Raw genomic sequence first — 16,435 nt, 5'->3', positions numbered from 1 at the left:
TTGACAGCCTGGTGACATGTTGAGACTGCTGAGATTGCTGGAGGTTAAGTTCTTGAGCTTTTTTATCTTAGGGATTAGTAGAACATTAAAAATTTATTATGAATGCTAGATACGCATAATACTGTACATTATCATAAGGACTTTAACGTTTAATGATTTTTCTGGTCCATGGTAATTTATGAACTAGGCTTTAAGGCTATATATATCACTATCAGGGAAATACACATATAAATGTCACAAGTATTTACAATTATGGAAGCACATGTTCTTCCAATTTTCTAAACAAAGGAAAAGAATTTGTATGTGTGTTGATAAGGAAGCTAAAGTGCATTTTCTAGAGTATCTTTAAAACTACAAGCACTTTGCTTAAATTTATAGTAAAAACGTTGCTGCTAATATTGCTGTTGAATGTTGATTTTGAGCAAAATGCAGGAAATTCATTAAATCACCATCCTAGTAAATACACTTAACTTTAAACAATATCCCTCCAGATATTCTGCAGTTAAAATCTGTGAACCAAATTGGATTAGTAAATGCTTTAGCACAACTCCTATAGAAATTAAGGTGAATTGTGTATAATAACAGAAGGCAAAATTTGGTCCTATATCATTGTCAGCAGTTGAGAGGAGTTAAGTAGGACTAGGTAAATGTATTTTATCCTTATTCTGAATGGCAACAATAAGAAAAGGATTTCAAATGTCTTGTTATACTATTTGAATGTGGAAGACCATGGAGTGATTCAGGATGTGTAGTGCAGTGTGTCAGTGATAGCTCAGTTCTGCGGGCAAATAGAATAGTATTGAATCCATCAAACTGCAGAAGGCTGATTTTTCTGTTCATCTTCAGTTTTATCAACAGCTTTCCTTTGCCAGACTCAGGTGATTGGGTCTTATCCTTTATGGTTGCCTTAGTGGTTTATGGTTTCCCTCCTTGGCCTGATTTTTCCTGGTTAAGCATTTAGGGTGAATGCCATTTCAGTACATTTGTAAGGCTAAGGAATTTAGGAGCTTGTCCTTGGTGAAGCAGAAATGTTATTTGCTGAGATGTCTGAGTTTTAATATTTTATATACCAAAGTTAGAATGAACTCTGTATGATTCTCAAATTTGAGTTGATAATTTTCTTTCAGTTATCTCAAAGGGTATTGTACACTTTTCATTGTTCTCTGTACATGAGAAAATGAAATGAAGTCAAAAAGCATACTTCAAAATGCCTTATTCTCTTTCATTTGTAATAGCATCTCAGGTGTAGCATCACAAGAATATAGGACACAACTTTAGAGATTATTTGGTTCCTTAATCTCAAAGGCAAGTTGGTGTGAGGAAAAACCTTCATTTTCTCTGTTTCCTTTTTTTTTTTTTTGCCTTATTGTCAGGAGAATACACACATATATGTACACATATAAATATATATATACACACAAACCTAGATAAAACATAAATAAAATCAGGTCGCTCTCCATAGCAATGACTTTTTTTCCCTAATCTGGACATTTCTTGCATACTTCATGTTTAATCTAAATTAAATCTTTTCAAAAAGATACAAAGCTATCGTATCTAGATCCATTCATTCACAAACTCTAAAATTATAAAATATTAAATTACATAAATTTATGGAAAAATAGATTATGGTCTTGACTACTTGTTAGTGATTTACTCTTTAGTCAGAGTTTTTAATAAAGGAACAATTTCACTGGGCAATTTCACCTTTTACTATCTTTTTAAACCGATGATAAATACATACCATTTATTACACAAAATAGCATGTAATAACATACATAATCCTATAATTTTCAAAATTAATCTATAGTATAGTTGAAAATACAGCAAGACTGTAGCTCTTACCTTCCAATTTCATTCCAACGCTTAGACATTTTTGAAATCGACAGTAAGGGCATCGTTTTCTCTGTGTTTTGTCAATCTGGCAATTCTGGTTCTCTATACATGTGTACCTTTTGTTATTCTGGACTGTTCGCTTAAAGAATCCCTGTGTGACAGACAGAAAAGTTAGCCTGTTTGACTTGAATAGTGTGTTTCATAATTTAATTTCATGGAAATCTTTGTAACTTATTTTTCATACACCACTCAAGCACTTACAAAGTTACATAATTTATTTTAAATTACAGTGAGATATACCCAGGAGAAAACCACCAGGAGATTATCTTGTGTCTGTGCTGTGTTCTATAAACTGATGTCAAAGTTTTGTTAGACTGGCTTTAGTCTCCTGTGCCCCTAACAGTCGTAGCAGAAACAGTGAGGTTGACCAGTTCCTTTTGTATTCTTTAATCATTACAAAATGATTAAAGTCTTTTCTGTAAAGGAGTTTTACATTAAATAAGTAGGGACACTTGCAAAGATAACAGAAATACAGAGTACGACTGGCTACTGTGCACCCCAGTGGCGCACACTAGAGGCATAATACGTGCTTGTTGTTCATTTCTCATTCATTATTTTTTAGTGCAAATAAAATGTGCAAAGTTAAGTTTTTCATGCAGCTAGGTACTTTTAAATGCATTATTTTGGTGAAGGAGTTTCCTTTACAGTGCATTACTTCAATACCCATAAAGAACTTTGAAAAAATTTTACATTACAAATTTGAGCTGCCATAAATTATAAGTATTTAAACGCTTTAGAATAATAGAACTATGCAGATATTTATCTTCCAATATGGTAAGTTGCATTTACAAATGTTTAATTTTCAAAATTAATGAACAATCTAAACCAAATCATGAGTTACTTGACTTTGTGTGTCAAGTGAGCTCTGACAGTTACAGATTGTATGAAAAAAAAGTGCATAGTCATTATAGCCACAGAACTGCACTTTGTAACATTGAAGGATGAAAAAAAATGTTTATAAATCTGCATTAGATTTGGCAACGCTATAGGAAAAGGATACTTTTTGTACTTTACCCTCCAGGAACAGAAATGCTCTGAATGTATATAAATCACATAAAATCCATATTTGGGACAGGTAGGAATGAAAATTGTTGTAGAACTACACTTCACAATAGCAAAATGCTGAAAAGCGATGACAAAACTACAATGCATAACAGTCCAAGTTGTTTCTATCTGTGCAGATGAGATTTCTTCAAGATCTAAGTCCTAAAGCTTTTCCATGGTTAATTTTTTGTATGAATATAACAAAAAAGTATCAAAGAACCCAAATTATTACGCATCTGGTTTATTTAACTATCATTTTTTCTGTTTATATTTGAAAGTTAGGGATCTTTTTTTGGGGGGGGGGTGGGGGCGGGGGGCTGTACTTGTGTTTATATGAAGTAATCAATACAGAACCTTGCAGCTTTCACAGGTGAGAAGTCCATAATGGTACCCAGACACTTTATCTCCACAGACCGGACACAGTTCCTCAAGGTCTTCATCATAAGAGTAATTCACCATTTTAAACTGAGACACTGGGGAAAGGAGAAATAGCACATTGAATTAGAATCTACATTAATAGCTCAAATTTTCTGCAACTGTTCTCACGTAGAGAGAAAGTAATGCAGATTGGAGGGAAAAAAAAGTTTTAAAAAACATAGCTTGCATTGAGACGTGAAACTTTTCATCAACGGCAAATCTACATCATACTTAGCAAGTGGAACAAAACCCCTCAGCTCTTCAATTTTATGTTCTAAATATTTATATTTACTGAGTGCTCTTAGCCTAGTCCGTACTTTATGGAATCGCCAAGTAAATTAATTCATTTAAATCCGAAAACGATCAGGGGGAAGCTTTAAAAAAGCAGAACGAAAAGATTGTCATTTGTGCATTTAAAGTAACTCAGTTTGTTTCCTTTAAAGTTTTCTTTCAATATCAGCCTGCAAATATTTACTTAGCCTAGACTTGTATCTTACAGACCCAGCACTTTTGCGCGCCTTTAAATGCAAGTTACTTACTTGCAAAACCCGGTTAAAGCAGTGCCCTCCGCGCCCCCAAACTCGTTGTCTGGGGGTGACAACCTGCCCTCGGAGGCAGTTCGCTCTCTCGCTGCCGGGCCTATGGTGAGGGCTGCGTGGCCGGAGTCCCCGGGGTTCGCAGCCACCGCTCCCGCGGCGTCGGGGGAGACGCTTTTCGGCTCTCCGCGGGTCAGCAGAGACGTGGCTGGCCGGAGTCACCGGCCACGGGGGATATGGTCGGGGCTGCCCAGCCGGCGTTCCCCGGTACCAGGGGAGGGCGGAACGTGCGCGCCAGGGCTGCCTGAAGTTTCTGCCGCTCGGGTAAAAGGCGGGGAGGAGCCGGCCTTCAGGGGGAGCGGGGAGGTAAAATAAGCTGAATGAAGGTACAGAGCGCGGTCACTTGAGCCGGGTTGCCCCACAAAGAGCCCAGTCAGGCGCTCTGGTTACTCCCAAAAAGAAACCACGACGCTCACCGCGGGGCTGGTTTTCTACCCCTTCCCTGCTGTTAAACCTCCGATCTGCTCGGCAAGCCTAGAGGCACATAGGGCTCCTGGCCAAGGCCAGAGGCGCCGGGCATCTCAGCGGCACCGCTCAGGATGTCGCCTATTTGCCGGTAACCTCGCGGCTGCCGCCGTTCGGGAGCACCGGGGCAGTCAGAATCCGCCCAAAGTCCCCGGACCGGCCGCCACTCCGTAAGGGTAAGGGGGCTGCCCCCGGCGCTCGGGACAGCTGCCGGAAAAAGCGGGGAACATTGATCCACCAGCAGGCAGCCGGGAAAACGTTTCCAGAGCGACCTCGGTGCGGACAGGGATCGGGGATCGCCGCTTTCCAGCAGCGTAGGGCGGATTCGGGGAGACCGCAGGCGGAGGAGGAGGGCCCAGCCCTCCCCTCTGCTCGCATCCGCGGCTCCAGGGCCCAGCCCTGGGACAAAGTTCCCCCCTCCTCGCAGGAAAAGCCAAGTGGGAAAGCAGGGGTTTTCCGAGCGCCATGCCCTGGTACGGAGCCACCTCCACGGCGAGCAAAGGGGTGGGCGGGCCACCCCCAGCATCTCCGAAGCTGCCGTCCCACCCCGCCTCTGCTTCCCAGCAGACTCCCAGGAAGGACAGTTTCGAAAGAGCAGTGGGGACGCGAATTTCTGCACCAGGAGAGGCTCGGGGCGGGGCAGGCACTGCCCGCTTACCGGGCGGCCGGCTCCGAGGCAGGGAGCTGACACCCCGCGGCGGCCCTGGGAGAGGGTGCAGCGCTGCGACCCGGAGCAGGGCACCGGGAACAGCCCCGTCCAGCCCCGCAGAGGCATTTCCAGACCTATCCCAGCTCGGGCATCCCGCTGTCTCACTGAGGACCCCGCAGGGGCGCGAACCCAAAGCTGTCTACTGCCAAGTTTGTCTCCGCTGCCCCTGACACATGTGATGTTGCCTGCGGGCGTCGCACACGCGGGATAGAGACCTCGGGACCCCTTTCGGGAGGTGTGTGGCACACGAAGGTGCTCGGCAGGAGTTTCCCGCTTAACGCCCCCTGCCATAAACTTCGAGTCAGCTTTGCCATGACCGGGGACTAGACCGAGTCCCCCGGATCTACAGCAGGGCCGGTGTCTACGGGCAGTGACCGGCGGGGCTTCTGTAACCCGTCTGTTCCCGCCAGCCAGATACTTGACGGCTCCCCGGCCGCGATTGCACCTCCCGGCCGGGGCCTTGCCACAGCTTCGGCGCTGGTGTCCCGGTCCCCGATGCCCGGCCGAGCCACTCTGGAAGTTGGCGCACAAAAGGAGGGGCTCGACTGGGCGCGGGGCAGGGCGGAGGTGGCGGCGGGGAAGCTCGCAGGCAGCAGCCGTAAACTTTTTTGGCAGGACGAAGGGGCGCTTTGCTGAAGGGAGCCCGAGAGTGCTCAGAGTGGGAGCGCCGTGCCTTTCCCCCCTTACCTTGCATGTTTTCCGGCATCTGCCCCTGTTCCCCATTCGACCGTGCGAGTCCCAGGGCCTCCGTCTCCACTTTGGGCAGCATGACAAGGCGGCTGCGGGCCGGGCTGGGGGCTCCGTGTCCGTCCGCGACACCAGCACCTGGACACGGCAGCACAGATTTAGCTGGAGCAAGGGGCGCTCTGCGGCCGCTGCCTCTTCCTCCTCCTCTTCCCTCCCTCTGCTCCACGCCAGCCCTTGCCCTGTTACAACGGGAGCACGGAGCGGCCCCGGCCACCGGGAGCAGCCGCCGGGTGTCCGCGGCTGAAGGAGCCGCGGAGCGTTAGTCGGGCTGCAGGCGGCGGGGGTGGAGAAGACAGGAGGAGGAGGAAGACCGGGGGGTGCCGGGGAGGAAGGAGGAACCCCGGGAGCCTGCAGCAACTCTGGCCGGGGCTCAGCGCGGCGGCAGCCCGGCGTCCCGATCCATGTGGAGCGGCACAGTGCACAGGAGCGCTCTGCCACCGCTGGTGCTGCTAGACAGGGTTCCCACCCCCGACCCCCTCCTCCCTTTCTTCCTCCTCCTCCTCCTCCCCCTCTTCCCCCCTCTACAAGTGCGGTGGTGCCGAGTCGGGACCTTTAGCCCCGCACCCGCGGGGAGGCGCTCCAGGAGCCAGGGGGCTGCAGGGTGCTGGGGGCTCTGGCGAAGGGGGGAGCCCCACACCGCCCTTGCAGCCAATAAGACAGAGGCGGGATGAGCAACACCCTCCGCGCACACACACGCCCCACACATGCACAGGATCACGCAGACTTGCCCAGCGCATACACCCCTGCCCGGTTGTTACAGCGGGGGGCGGGGTGAGGGCCTGGGGTGCAGCCACCCCTCCTCTCCCCGGCGGAGCCCGACGGACCACCAGCCCGTGGTGCTCTTCCCTGCATGAGGGCAGATGAGCTCCAGCTTCCTTGAGGTCGGAGGAGCAATTCTCCCCGTCCGAGCAGCGGCGGCTGTGGAGACACCGGCCCTCTTCTTCCCTCCGAGCTGGCAGGGGTAGACAGCGGAAACCCTAGCGCTTGGAGAACTCCAGCCCTTGCGGCCACGTTGCCGTCGCGCAGTCCTGGAGCCTGAGAAAAGCGGGCTGGAGCTCCTTGTACCTATTCTGGTGGTTTGGGTTTCCCTCCCCTAAACTTGCGAAATCTGTGTCAGTTGCATTGTTTGCACAAAAGCCAGTGCCCTGGCAGAGCCTCTGCTTGGGTAAGAGCCGTCCTTTCCCGGCTCACGGCGCAGCTAGCGGCACTTGTTTCCAAGTTGTCCCAAATAAGTCGTTTCTAGCAAGCGGGTGCCTCAGCGGTGAGAGCCGGCCGGCCCCGCGGCCCTGTGCGGCGTGGGCCGGCCGGGGGGGGGGCGAGTTGCTCTGCGAGCCAGGCCGGGGCAGGGAGTCTGTCCGGCCCCGCTGCCCTTCCTGCGCCGAGGGCGGCCGGGGGCTCCGCTGCGCTCCCGTTACGGCGCGCAGGTTCGGTGGTGTGGGATGAGTGGAATTTGCACCTTTGAAGGCATCCGAGCTCCACGCCCGGGCTGCCCGTACCCCTCTGACACTTCAGTCTCCGTTGTGTATATTAAGAGCTGAAAATATTTGGCGTTGAAAATTGCTTCCGATTGAAAGTGAGGCGCAGAACTATCCCCATCGCAGGGTGTAGCGTTTCCCATCGGCTGGGAGAAAGTTTGTGAAAACGGACACTTGTAACCTATTAAACACCTCTGACGATCGTGAGGTGACCAGCCGTGGGACAAATCCTCCAAATGCAGAGAGCCGGCTCCACCGTGCTCTTTCATAGAACTTCAAACTTTTCACATCCAGTAAATGGAAGAAGGGACCTTTGCTTAGTTCAGTGCAGATCCCGAGCCAACTCACCACCAGTACCGCTGGAACAGAAAGTGTATCTCCTTCTCTGTGCAGGCTTTGCTACTCTGGGTATGGACCCAACGTGTAGAAAGGCTTGGACCTCTCGGGCTCCTTCCATTCCCACCTTTTCCCCATTCCCCTTCTAGCGGGAGGGCGAGCAGGTGAACTCAATCTGTATCAACACATTTCTCAAGTTATGATTTCACATTTAGCAGTTCGCCTACGAATAAGTTTTAGGACAGCACCATGGCGAGCTGTGGGAGCGGCCAGATCGATGGCCAAGGCGGGTGGCTGAGAGCCATCCCAAGGGAATGGCCTCGTTTCTAGGCAGAAGTATCTCTCAGCCCTTGGGAAGTTGGTTCCAGGTACACCAGTTAAAAGCAACCCCTTTCTCAGACGTCGCCGTGTAGCATCGCCCTGAGCCGAGCCCGGATGGCTCAGCACCAGCGGCGCTCGTAGCACAGCGGCGGCTCCGCTCCTCCGGGCTCCGCCAGGAGCCGGTCAGGGCCGCGAGGCCTGTGGCCCGGCCGCTTCTGCATACTGCTGGCCCGATGGGTGGCCAGAGGACGCGGGGGGCAGCTCACAGAGGAGCTTCGCCTTCTAGCAGCCCTGCCCCGCAGGAGAGGCGTTGTCAGAGCACATTTACTGCAGACCATCGAAGTTTAATACACATCTGCAGGACACCGCCAAACCTGGGTACTGCAGCCCGCTGGGCTGCTGCGGGGCAGGAGCCGATCCCTTCCCTCCCGCTCGTCACTCTGTGGGTCACGCCGTTTGACGACGCTCCACCGGGGCGCTCCGTGCCGCCGCGCTCTTTCGTGCTGCTTCGGGAAAGGCACCCGCGTTATAGGGGAAAGCCGGGGAAGGAAAGCCCGCTTCCGGACAGGGCAGGCGAAAACCGTCCGAGCGCAGTCGGAGCCGGGTGGGCCCGGGCCGGGGTGGCTTTCCCGGCCAGCACTCCCCCTCGGGCACGGCCCTCGCATTGCTACTGGGGCTCTTCGCTCCTATTTGTGGGCTTAATGGCATTCCGCCGGGGAAGAGTTTGGAGAGAATTCAAACTGTGCATCGCAAAGCCACTCCGCGAGCTATCGCTATGGATGAATATACTTTGGAGTGGCTATTACACATCCACATTTCTCCGAAGTAACAGTTTAGGGCAGTACGTATTATAAATGATACCTGGTCCCTTGTGGCTACATTTAATTTAACATGAAGTTCTAGCTCTCACGATTGCCTTGAGCAACCTTAATTACCCTTTCTTCTAATCTCTTCTCGGATCCTTACTGAGTTCTCCAAACTTTTTTTCCAATGTGATTTCTCTACTGAGTTTGCCTGCCTTGTTCTGACTTTGCCTGAAGGTCTTGATTGACGCGTGTAATTATAATTATAAAACATGATGGCTCGGGGAGCCTCCGGCAGCCTTGATTAGTACAAGGAGCAAGACCTGGAATATGTTATACTTCCCTGTTTAAGTGTATGTAAATTTACATTAAAAACCCCACTGCTTAATTTTAAATAATCTGAAGCTTCTTCCACCTCTTTGTTTTCAAGGTAGGGATCTGAGTGATGGTATTTCAAGCAAGCTCCAATTTCTTACTGTTTCAATGAGACCAAAGAACCTGGGCAAAATTCAAAGCCTTTTTTCCTAAGCAGAGACATTTCCGACTTGGAGGGTCTGCTCCATGAGCAACAAATAGCACGCTCCCTTCTAACTTTGTGTCAGAGAAAGTCTGATTTATCTTCCCTGCAAACTAGCAAAAGAGAAATTTTGGGGGGAACGTTCAAGACAGACTTCACAGAAGCAAACTGGAGAACTAACTAAATGGAGGGCTGTAACTTTTCTGCTGGGAAGTCTAAATCCAGAGCCGCTCAAAAAGACCTGTAGGGAAGTATTTAAGGAGGAGAGAATGCCGCATCCTGCCCCCGCTTCCTCTCCCGCTGGGCATTCCCATTTGCCGCCAGCCCAGAACTGCTCTGATCAATCGCTCACTGAAAACGGTACCTGCAGCCGAGCGCGGAGCGGGAGTCCCCGCCACGCAGCTTGCCCCAGCGCAGCGGCATGGCCCCGAGCACACCCCCGGGCACAGGCGGGCACGGAGCGGGGCTGCTCCGGGCAATGTCGTGGAGCAGCGCAGCAGGGACGGGACCCCTCGGCAGAGGGGAAAGTTCGTAACCGGAGTTTGCTGCTTCACCTCGCGCACCTCACACTCAACTTTTCGAGACTGTGGAAAAGTGTATCCAACACAAGCTCTATTCTATTCTGCCCTCCCCACTTCCCCATCACCTTTATTTTATCTTCTTTCCTCCTCTTCTCTCCTCCCTTTCGTCTCATATATTCTCTCCCCCCCCCCCCCCCCCCGAACCTTGTTATAAACAGCTCACCCCTACAGTGCGAAGGGGGGAGTACGTCGAAACCTTCCAAATCCTGTAGCAAACAGACTCCTCTCATCAGTGTGCCGAGGACATACTGCTTTAACTCCTAAGGATTACTTTGAGTGGAGGCTGTTAGTGCCTCCAGCTCAGGCTTTAGAAAGCAAACTGGCCCCTCTAGACAGCTAAAAAAAAACCCAACCCAATCTAATCAATCCCAAGCATAAAAATACTATTTTTTTTTCTTTTTTCTTTTTTTTTTTTTTTTATCCACTGGCAGCGAATCAGAATGTGTGCTTTAGGCTGAAATACTTTCTGTAGTAGAACACCCGCCACAGAGGATCGCTTTCCAAAGCTTATTGCCTTTTTTTTCTGCTGCGAATCATTCACTTTGCCTTACGGAGATGTCGATCCTCTCTGGCCCAACACAGAGAACCATTTCCAAGCAGGCAATTATTGCCCGAGAAGCTGTATTTCACGCCCGGCCGAGCTGCTGCCGCAAGCCGGTGTGCGCTGCTGCCTTACAAACACCTGGCAGCGGCGTGGTGCGAAACTACAGGAGGCTCCGGAGCGCGGACTGAGCCGGGCCAAGTGGGTGGTGAAGCACCGCCGTGATTGCCTTTCGTTTACTGCTAAGGGAATCACCGATGTGGGGTGGTAACGCTTCACCTCGGCCCGCCCGGTGCCCCGGGCGCACCGCGGGGCCTGGGGCGGCACACGGGAGCGCAGGGAGGGCTGTCACTGCTCCCTTCGGGGAGGCAGCTTTTCGGCAGAGATGTTACTGAACAACCTGGAAGGCGTGGAAGGGATGAGGCAGCGGGGAGGTGCGCCCGGGGGGAGGCGGTGAGCACTGCCCGGAGCCCGAGGGGACGGGACCTCCCTGGTCAATGGCATCAGCAGCGAGCCGCAGCCTTTTCCACGCGGCAGTCTAGACCCACTAGGACACTTAAGATCCAGTTTCGCAAGCAGGAACTCTGTTAGATATGTGTGTGTGTGTTTTCCCGTTAAATTACATGAGCTCCGCGGGGAAAACGCCTTCTAGCCCTGCACTGCTTGGACCTGTTGCCGCTAACGATGCGACGGGAAAACGCGCTCCTTCCAATCGCTCCTGCCTGCCGCGGGGGGAGGTGGCTCCCCCTTCCTACTGGGAGGCGAGGCGGTGAACGCGAAAGCAGAGGCTCCGCGGCCGCCTGCCCAGACGCAGAGCCGCTGCTCCGCCCTGTGCTCCGCGGTGCGCGCTGCCGGCAGCGCTGCCAGCGGGGGTCGCCGCGGGGCTGGGCCGATGGGACGCTGCGGGCGGTACCGGCTCTCCCCTCCTCGGCCGAGAACCCACAGTCCCTCTCCAACACTGGCAGTTTATTACTCTTCTGATGAGGCTCTTTTGTTTCTGCCTGTGCTGCCCTTTTGGAACATATAATTAAAAACCCTAGAGCTTGGCCTGGGAAGAGAACGAATATATTTATATCTAAAGAAAGACTCCTGTCAGGGCTCAGGGCTAGTGTCTGTATCGTAAGAGGTAATTGATCTCTATCCTGTACAGATAGGTTTAAAAATGAATTTTCTTTTCGCTGAGGCAACTGACGATATGTTGGTGGAAAAAAAAAAACAAAAACCCAGATGTTTTAGGTCTGCTTCCTCCTCTTCCCTCTAACAATTATGTTTTTAGATTGGAAGACTTTATTTAAAAATAATTTGATAGCTGATTTTTATCACGAAAAAGTTTAAGCTCATATATACATATAGATCTCATATAACATTTCTCAACACATAAGCATAAAATCATAAAACAAACCCTGAGAATATAAACTAGGCATAGTTTATACTGAGAAATCTTGATAAGGGTTGCGTACATATGCATGTCTGTTCATTGTATTCATATATATTAATAGATAAGCTTGCATATCTAGGTAATGTGTATAATGTACTCGTGTAATGTGTGAGTAAACTCTAGACAATAATAACAATCTGGCTTGAGAAGTTGTAATGGTTTTCCCCACAGTGCAGCCAAACACAGCTCTTGCTGCAGATAATTCTTTCCTTTCACCCTATTTAAAGACAAGTTTGAGAGCTGACCTTTAAATTACCCACAAGGACGAGTGGTTAGAGGCGTTTTGTCGGCATTGGAGGTTTCCCTCTGGGGACTAAAGGCATCGTGATTGTTACTTTGCCTCATGCACTGGATATTTAAAATCAGACTAACTGGAAAAAATAGAGGGTGAATGTGAATACGGCCCCTTTGTAGAGAGCTCATTGGCAGTATAATGATGGGAAAAGTATTTAATGGAAAGAAAATTGATAAAAGTAAAGAATAACAGCAAAAAGTTCACTGTTATAAAAAAGTCAGCCCAAAGCGTTCACTCCTGTAGAAGGTTTGCCTGCATCATTGCTGGCCAAGATCTTAATCCAAGCTTTAAAAGATAATATTTGCTTTAAAAGATAATATTTGCTGCCTTTGCTAATCATGCAAACTTTCATTATATATGCGTAATAATAATAATGATGATAATAATAACAACATGTAAAAACAAACCTTGGCAAACTGAAGAGCACTGATTATAATACTGTACACAGCCTGAGGACATACGTTAAAATTAAGATGGCAGTAAGCATTTTACAAGCTGAAAAATTTCACAGTGAGAAACTACAAGGAGATTATTTTTCCTCTTATATAACTATTTTTTCATGTTAATGAAACAGTTATTTTTGTTAAATAAACATAACTAATGCTTATAAAAATTGCGTAGTGTCCCTGATGACACTAAGGGGCTGATTAGAGGAAAAATGAAACTAGTCAAGTAGCTTTGTATTGCCCTGCAATGTGATAGGAGAAAAAGATCATGGCACATCCATAAACATATTAATCAGTCCATACGATGTTCTTCATCTGGAAATAGGATGTACTAATAAGATTTTGTGATTTCCAGCTGCCTCTTTGACTGTCTGAGAGTAAACCCAAAAGCAAGTATCAACAACGTGGAGTGCCCACTCACACTCCAAATGCAGGCTGGTTATATTTCATCTCCAAGTGACAGATTCACTGCTATTTAAATCATGGATTCTTGTCTGCATTCATGGGACCTGAATGAGGTCCTCTTTGCTGGGAGAAATCTAGGTCATTCTTGCTGTGACACACCACTGATTTATACCAAAACCTGGCTTAACCCCATATGGGTGAATGCACTGGGTGCACCTTTGCAAAGCATGCACTCCCTGAAAAGGGCACCTCTTCCAACAGCAAGTGGCCTGAGGTGGGGTGAGGGCTGCGGAGGCTGTGGCAGCAGGTGCTCACAATCACACCTTCTTGGCCTCCTGCTAGAGAGGAAAAAGCAAAGGAGGTGCTGGGAAGGACTGCACAGAAGTGAAAAGCCAGGGATGGGATTTACTCTTAAGAACACTTGGCCCTGCTGCTCATTGTACTTATACCCTGGGAGGACAGGTTTTCCTTCCAAAGAATTGCTCTCTAAGTGTAAATAAGAACAGAATCCAGCTTCCTATTTGGCTCCCCCACCTCCAAGCAGAGGCCCTCAGGGTAGTGCTGTTTATGTTTAACCCCTACAGGTATGGTGATCAGTTTGAAATGTAGTTAGGTGTGCTTTTCAGGGATGCCACCATGGGCTGTGACTATGCAGTGCCACACAAGGGCAGAATTCTTCCGCTGACCCAGAGCACACAGGATTTTAGAGAGTTTCACAGGATTTAGACCTCCTTGTTCTGTGCCATGCTTTGTGCATCTGTCCTGGTATATCCATGATACAGCACACGTGTAAGTGTATTTTGGAGGTACAGTTACAGAAGCAGCCTGCTAACCTGTGTCTTCTGCCAATCTGTTTCTCATACCCACAGGTTTTAGGGAACCCAGACTTGCTAGTCTTTTGGAAACCATGAAAATGGCACTTACTTTGTTGATAGTGTCTTATTTTTCCTTCCCCTTGCGTTGTAGCCTTTCACCCTGAGAAACCATATCTAAGTGGTCACTCTTCAGATATTTGAGATGTATTATTATTTTACTAACCCAATTGAGAGCAGAGAACCAGAGGCTTCTCCAGTACCTTTCCCTTCCTGTTAGCCAGAAAAAGGGAAAGTCAGAGCAAGGCCCAAGAGAGCAAGGCCCATCTGGGAAGCTGTCCTTGCCCCCATTTTCCATATGTTTCTGGGGTCAGAGCTGTGTAAAGGAGTATCCCATGTCTGTAGATAAGCACCAGAGGATCTCTGACTTTGACTTCTCTGTGGCTTTGATGGGATCAGCTCTCCTGATTCAGGTGTGGCTTGACCCTGGTCACAGCCATGTCCAACAGCCTGGAAGCTCCCTGTGCCCTCCGGCTGTTGTGGATACCTTGTCAACACTGCTGGAGTGACCTGTGACTCTCTCTAAGGAGAGCCCCTCCCAGAGTGGGGCTACCACCAGGTACAGCTGGCCAGGAGGCAGGTGGCTCTGGGTCTAGTGGTGTGATCCGTGGGACATTAGTTCTTCAGCCATCCATTTGCATCCATCAAACCTCACTATGGTGCTGGGCACCCTTCTTGTGGTGGAGGTATAGAGCAGGTGAAGAGCTTGAGAAGGGAATCCCTAGGGGCCAGCTGCCTGGGACACGGCCAGGTCCAAGGTAGGAGCCCTTCCAGTGGGCACCCTTTTCCTCCCCAGGAGAAGCAGCAGCTCCACCCAGGAGATTAAGAGCAGTTTTCAGCTATGTTTGAATCTACTTCCTGCAGCTGTTGCTGCACCTTTCATCCCTACAGTCTCAAAGCCTCCCTTGGTGGTGAGGTGCCCATATCACACCCGGCATCAGGGTGAATGCCTTGCCTGCTGTGTGATGACATGCTTAGGGACCAGAGTTGGAGGGTGAGTCCTGGTTCCCACACATGAGCCAAAGCTCCCTTCTTTCATCCTAAACTGCTGTGCTGAGGTACAACCTTGCAAAACTACGGGATGTGGAACCTGCAGCTCTTAACAGCCTTCCACTCTGTGAAGGTGAGGTTTCCCTTAGCAAGCCTTCTCCAGCCCCAGCCTGGGCACAGGCTGATGAGGCAGGGGATGCTATTGCCCTGCCAAAGGAAAGGTGCCTCACTCCCGATGTCTGGTGAGAAGCAGAATAAGCTGAGATAGGAAGTGTGAGGAGAAGGGCAGGGAGGCAACGGAGGCAGGCACCCGTTGTGCTCTGCACAGCCACTGCAGTCCTGACAGCCTGGGGCAGCTGCTGGACAATGCCTCTAGTGCCTGCAAGCCAGAGCAGCCCAAGCCTCCTGGCTTTCCAGTGGGGAGTAGGTGCTGTTCCTGTATGCTACTGAAAGTATTCACTTCCTCACTGTTCTGAAGCCTTAACCAACTTTTATTATCCAGCCCGCCCCCAGTGAATGATGGTATATCTGCATTTCCAGCTATAAAAAAATCTGGGTCTGACGTGTATCAGAGAAAAGACCCCAAAACATTCCCGAGGTTTTCTTCAGCAAGAATAGCCAGGCCAGAGGCAATTTAAATCTATTTTTTGCAAGTGTTTATACACTCACACATGCACAATTTCACAGTTATGAGCAATTGTAATAGATAAAGATACCATTAGTTATCTGAGTATGTATTTGATAATCATATTATCTCTGGAGAAAATTGTTATTCATTGAATCATCCTATGTTTTCTTACATTTTTATGTTGTATCATACAGTTCTTTTTCACCTGAACACCTGTACAGATTAATCAGTTTTGTTGGCTTGCCCAATTGTAATGAGTTTTTCAGTTTGGACAGACCAAAGTTTAACATATTTATGCAGAGTCTTCAAAACAGAAAACTGTTACTTACCAACTGATGTAAGTCCATGTTTTATAGATTCCTGTATGATGGCTGTGTGGGAACCAGAAGACATTATTAGGTGTAAATATACAGTACCCTTGGGTGCAAGGTGAACAGCATTTAGTACAAAAGAGGTGCAGCCTGCAAGCTTTTCTGGCCTTGAGGCCCAGGCTATAATAACCTTCAGTGAAAGTCAGCACGATGAGCAACAACAACAAAAAATATCCAAGAATTCAGAAAGTAACAAGCGTGCCTCTGAGTGGACTCTGTACTTTTTCCAGCATTAGTGACCTGCTGTAAACTGTGTATCCCATTTCATGATAGTCTCTAATCAGAAGAATTGGAACTTGTGATAGGTTTGGTACTGTCACGTGATTTTGTACAGCTTGATAAGAGGACCCTGTTATAAAGTGACAGCAAAAGAGATAAGAATTCTTGGCAGATAATGGCAGAGAAATGATTAACCTAGAGTGGTGAGGTGCTATGAAGCCTAGAGAGTGGAAGGTTGTAAAGTTGTGGGGTCATAAGATCATACTGAGTGGATGAAAAGCCATACCAATGCAAGTGTAATGACTATAAACTCAGACTTGTGACCT

At 48.8% G+C, this 16,435-nt stretch overlaps 1 protein-coding gene across 1 annotated transcript in view; it reads right to left on the bottom strand.

Moving 5' to 3' along the window:
• The window catches only part of NR5A2 (nuclear receptor subfamily 5 group A member 2), a 94,836-nt gene extending 78,674 nt beyond the window's left edge, over positions 1–16,162 (bottom strand). Inside the window, exons 1-4 of the mRNA XM_062613447.1 lie at positions 15,849–16,162; positions 5,812–5,949; positions 3,292–3,410; positions 1,843–1,984 (exon numbers count right to left, since the gene is read on the bottom strand). Of these exons, the coding sequence (XP_062469431.1) occupies positions 1,843–1,984; positions 3,292–3,410; positions 5,812–5,949; positions 15,849–15,912 (463 nt within the window). The 5' untranslated portion in view covers positions 15,913–16,162. The remainder of the gene's footprint in view (positions 1–1,842; positions 1,985–3,291; positions 3,411–5,811; positions 5,950–15,848) is intronic.
• Positions 16,163–16,435: the final 273 nt, after the last annotated feature.

Source organism: Pezoporus occidentalis, unplaced genomic scaffold (assembly GCF_034315485.1).
Source record: "Pezoporus occidentalis ecotype Australia unplaced genomic scaffold, CSIRO_AGI_Poc_V1 ctg167, whole genome shotgun sequence".
Taxonomy (NCBI): Eukaryota; Metazoa; Chordata; class Aves; order Psittaciformes; family Psittacidae; genus Pezoporus; species Pezoporus occidentalis.
Note: the sequence above shows the minus strand (reverse complement) of the source record. Positions and strands in the feature narration are given on the sequence as shown.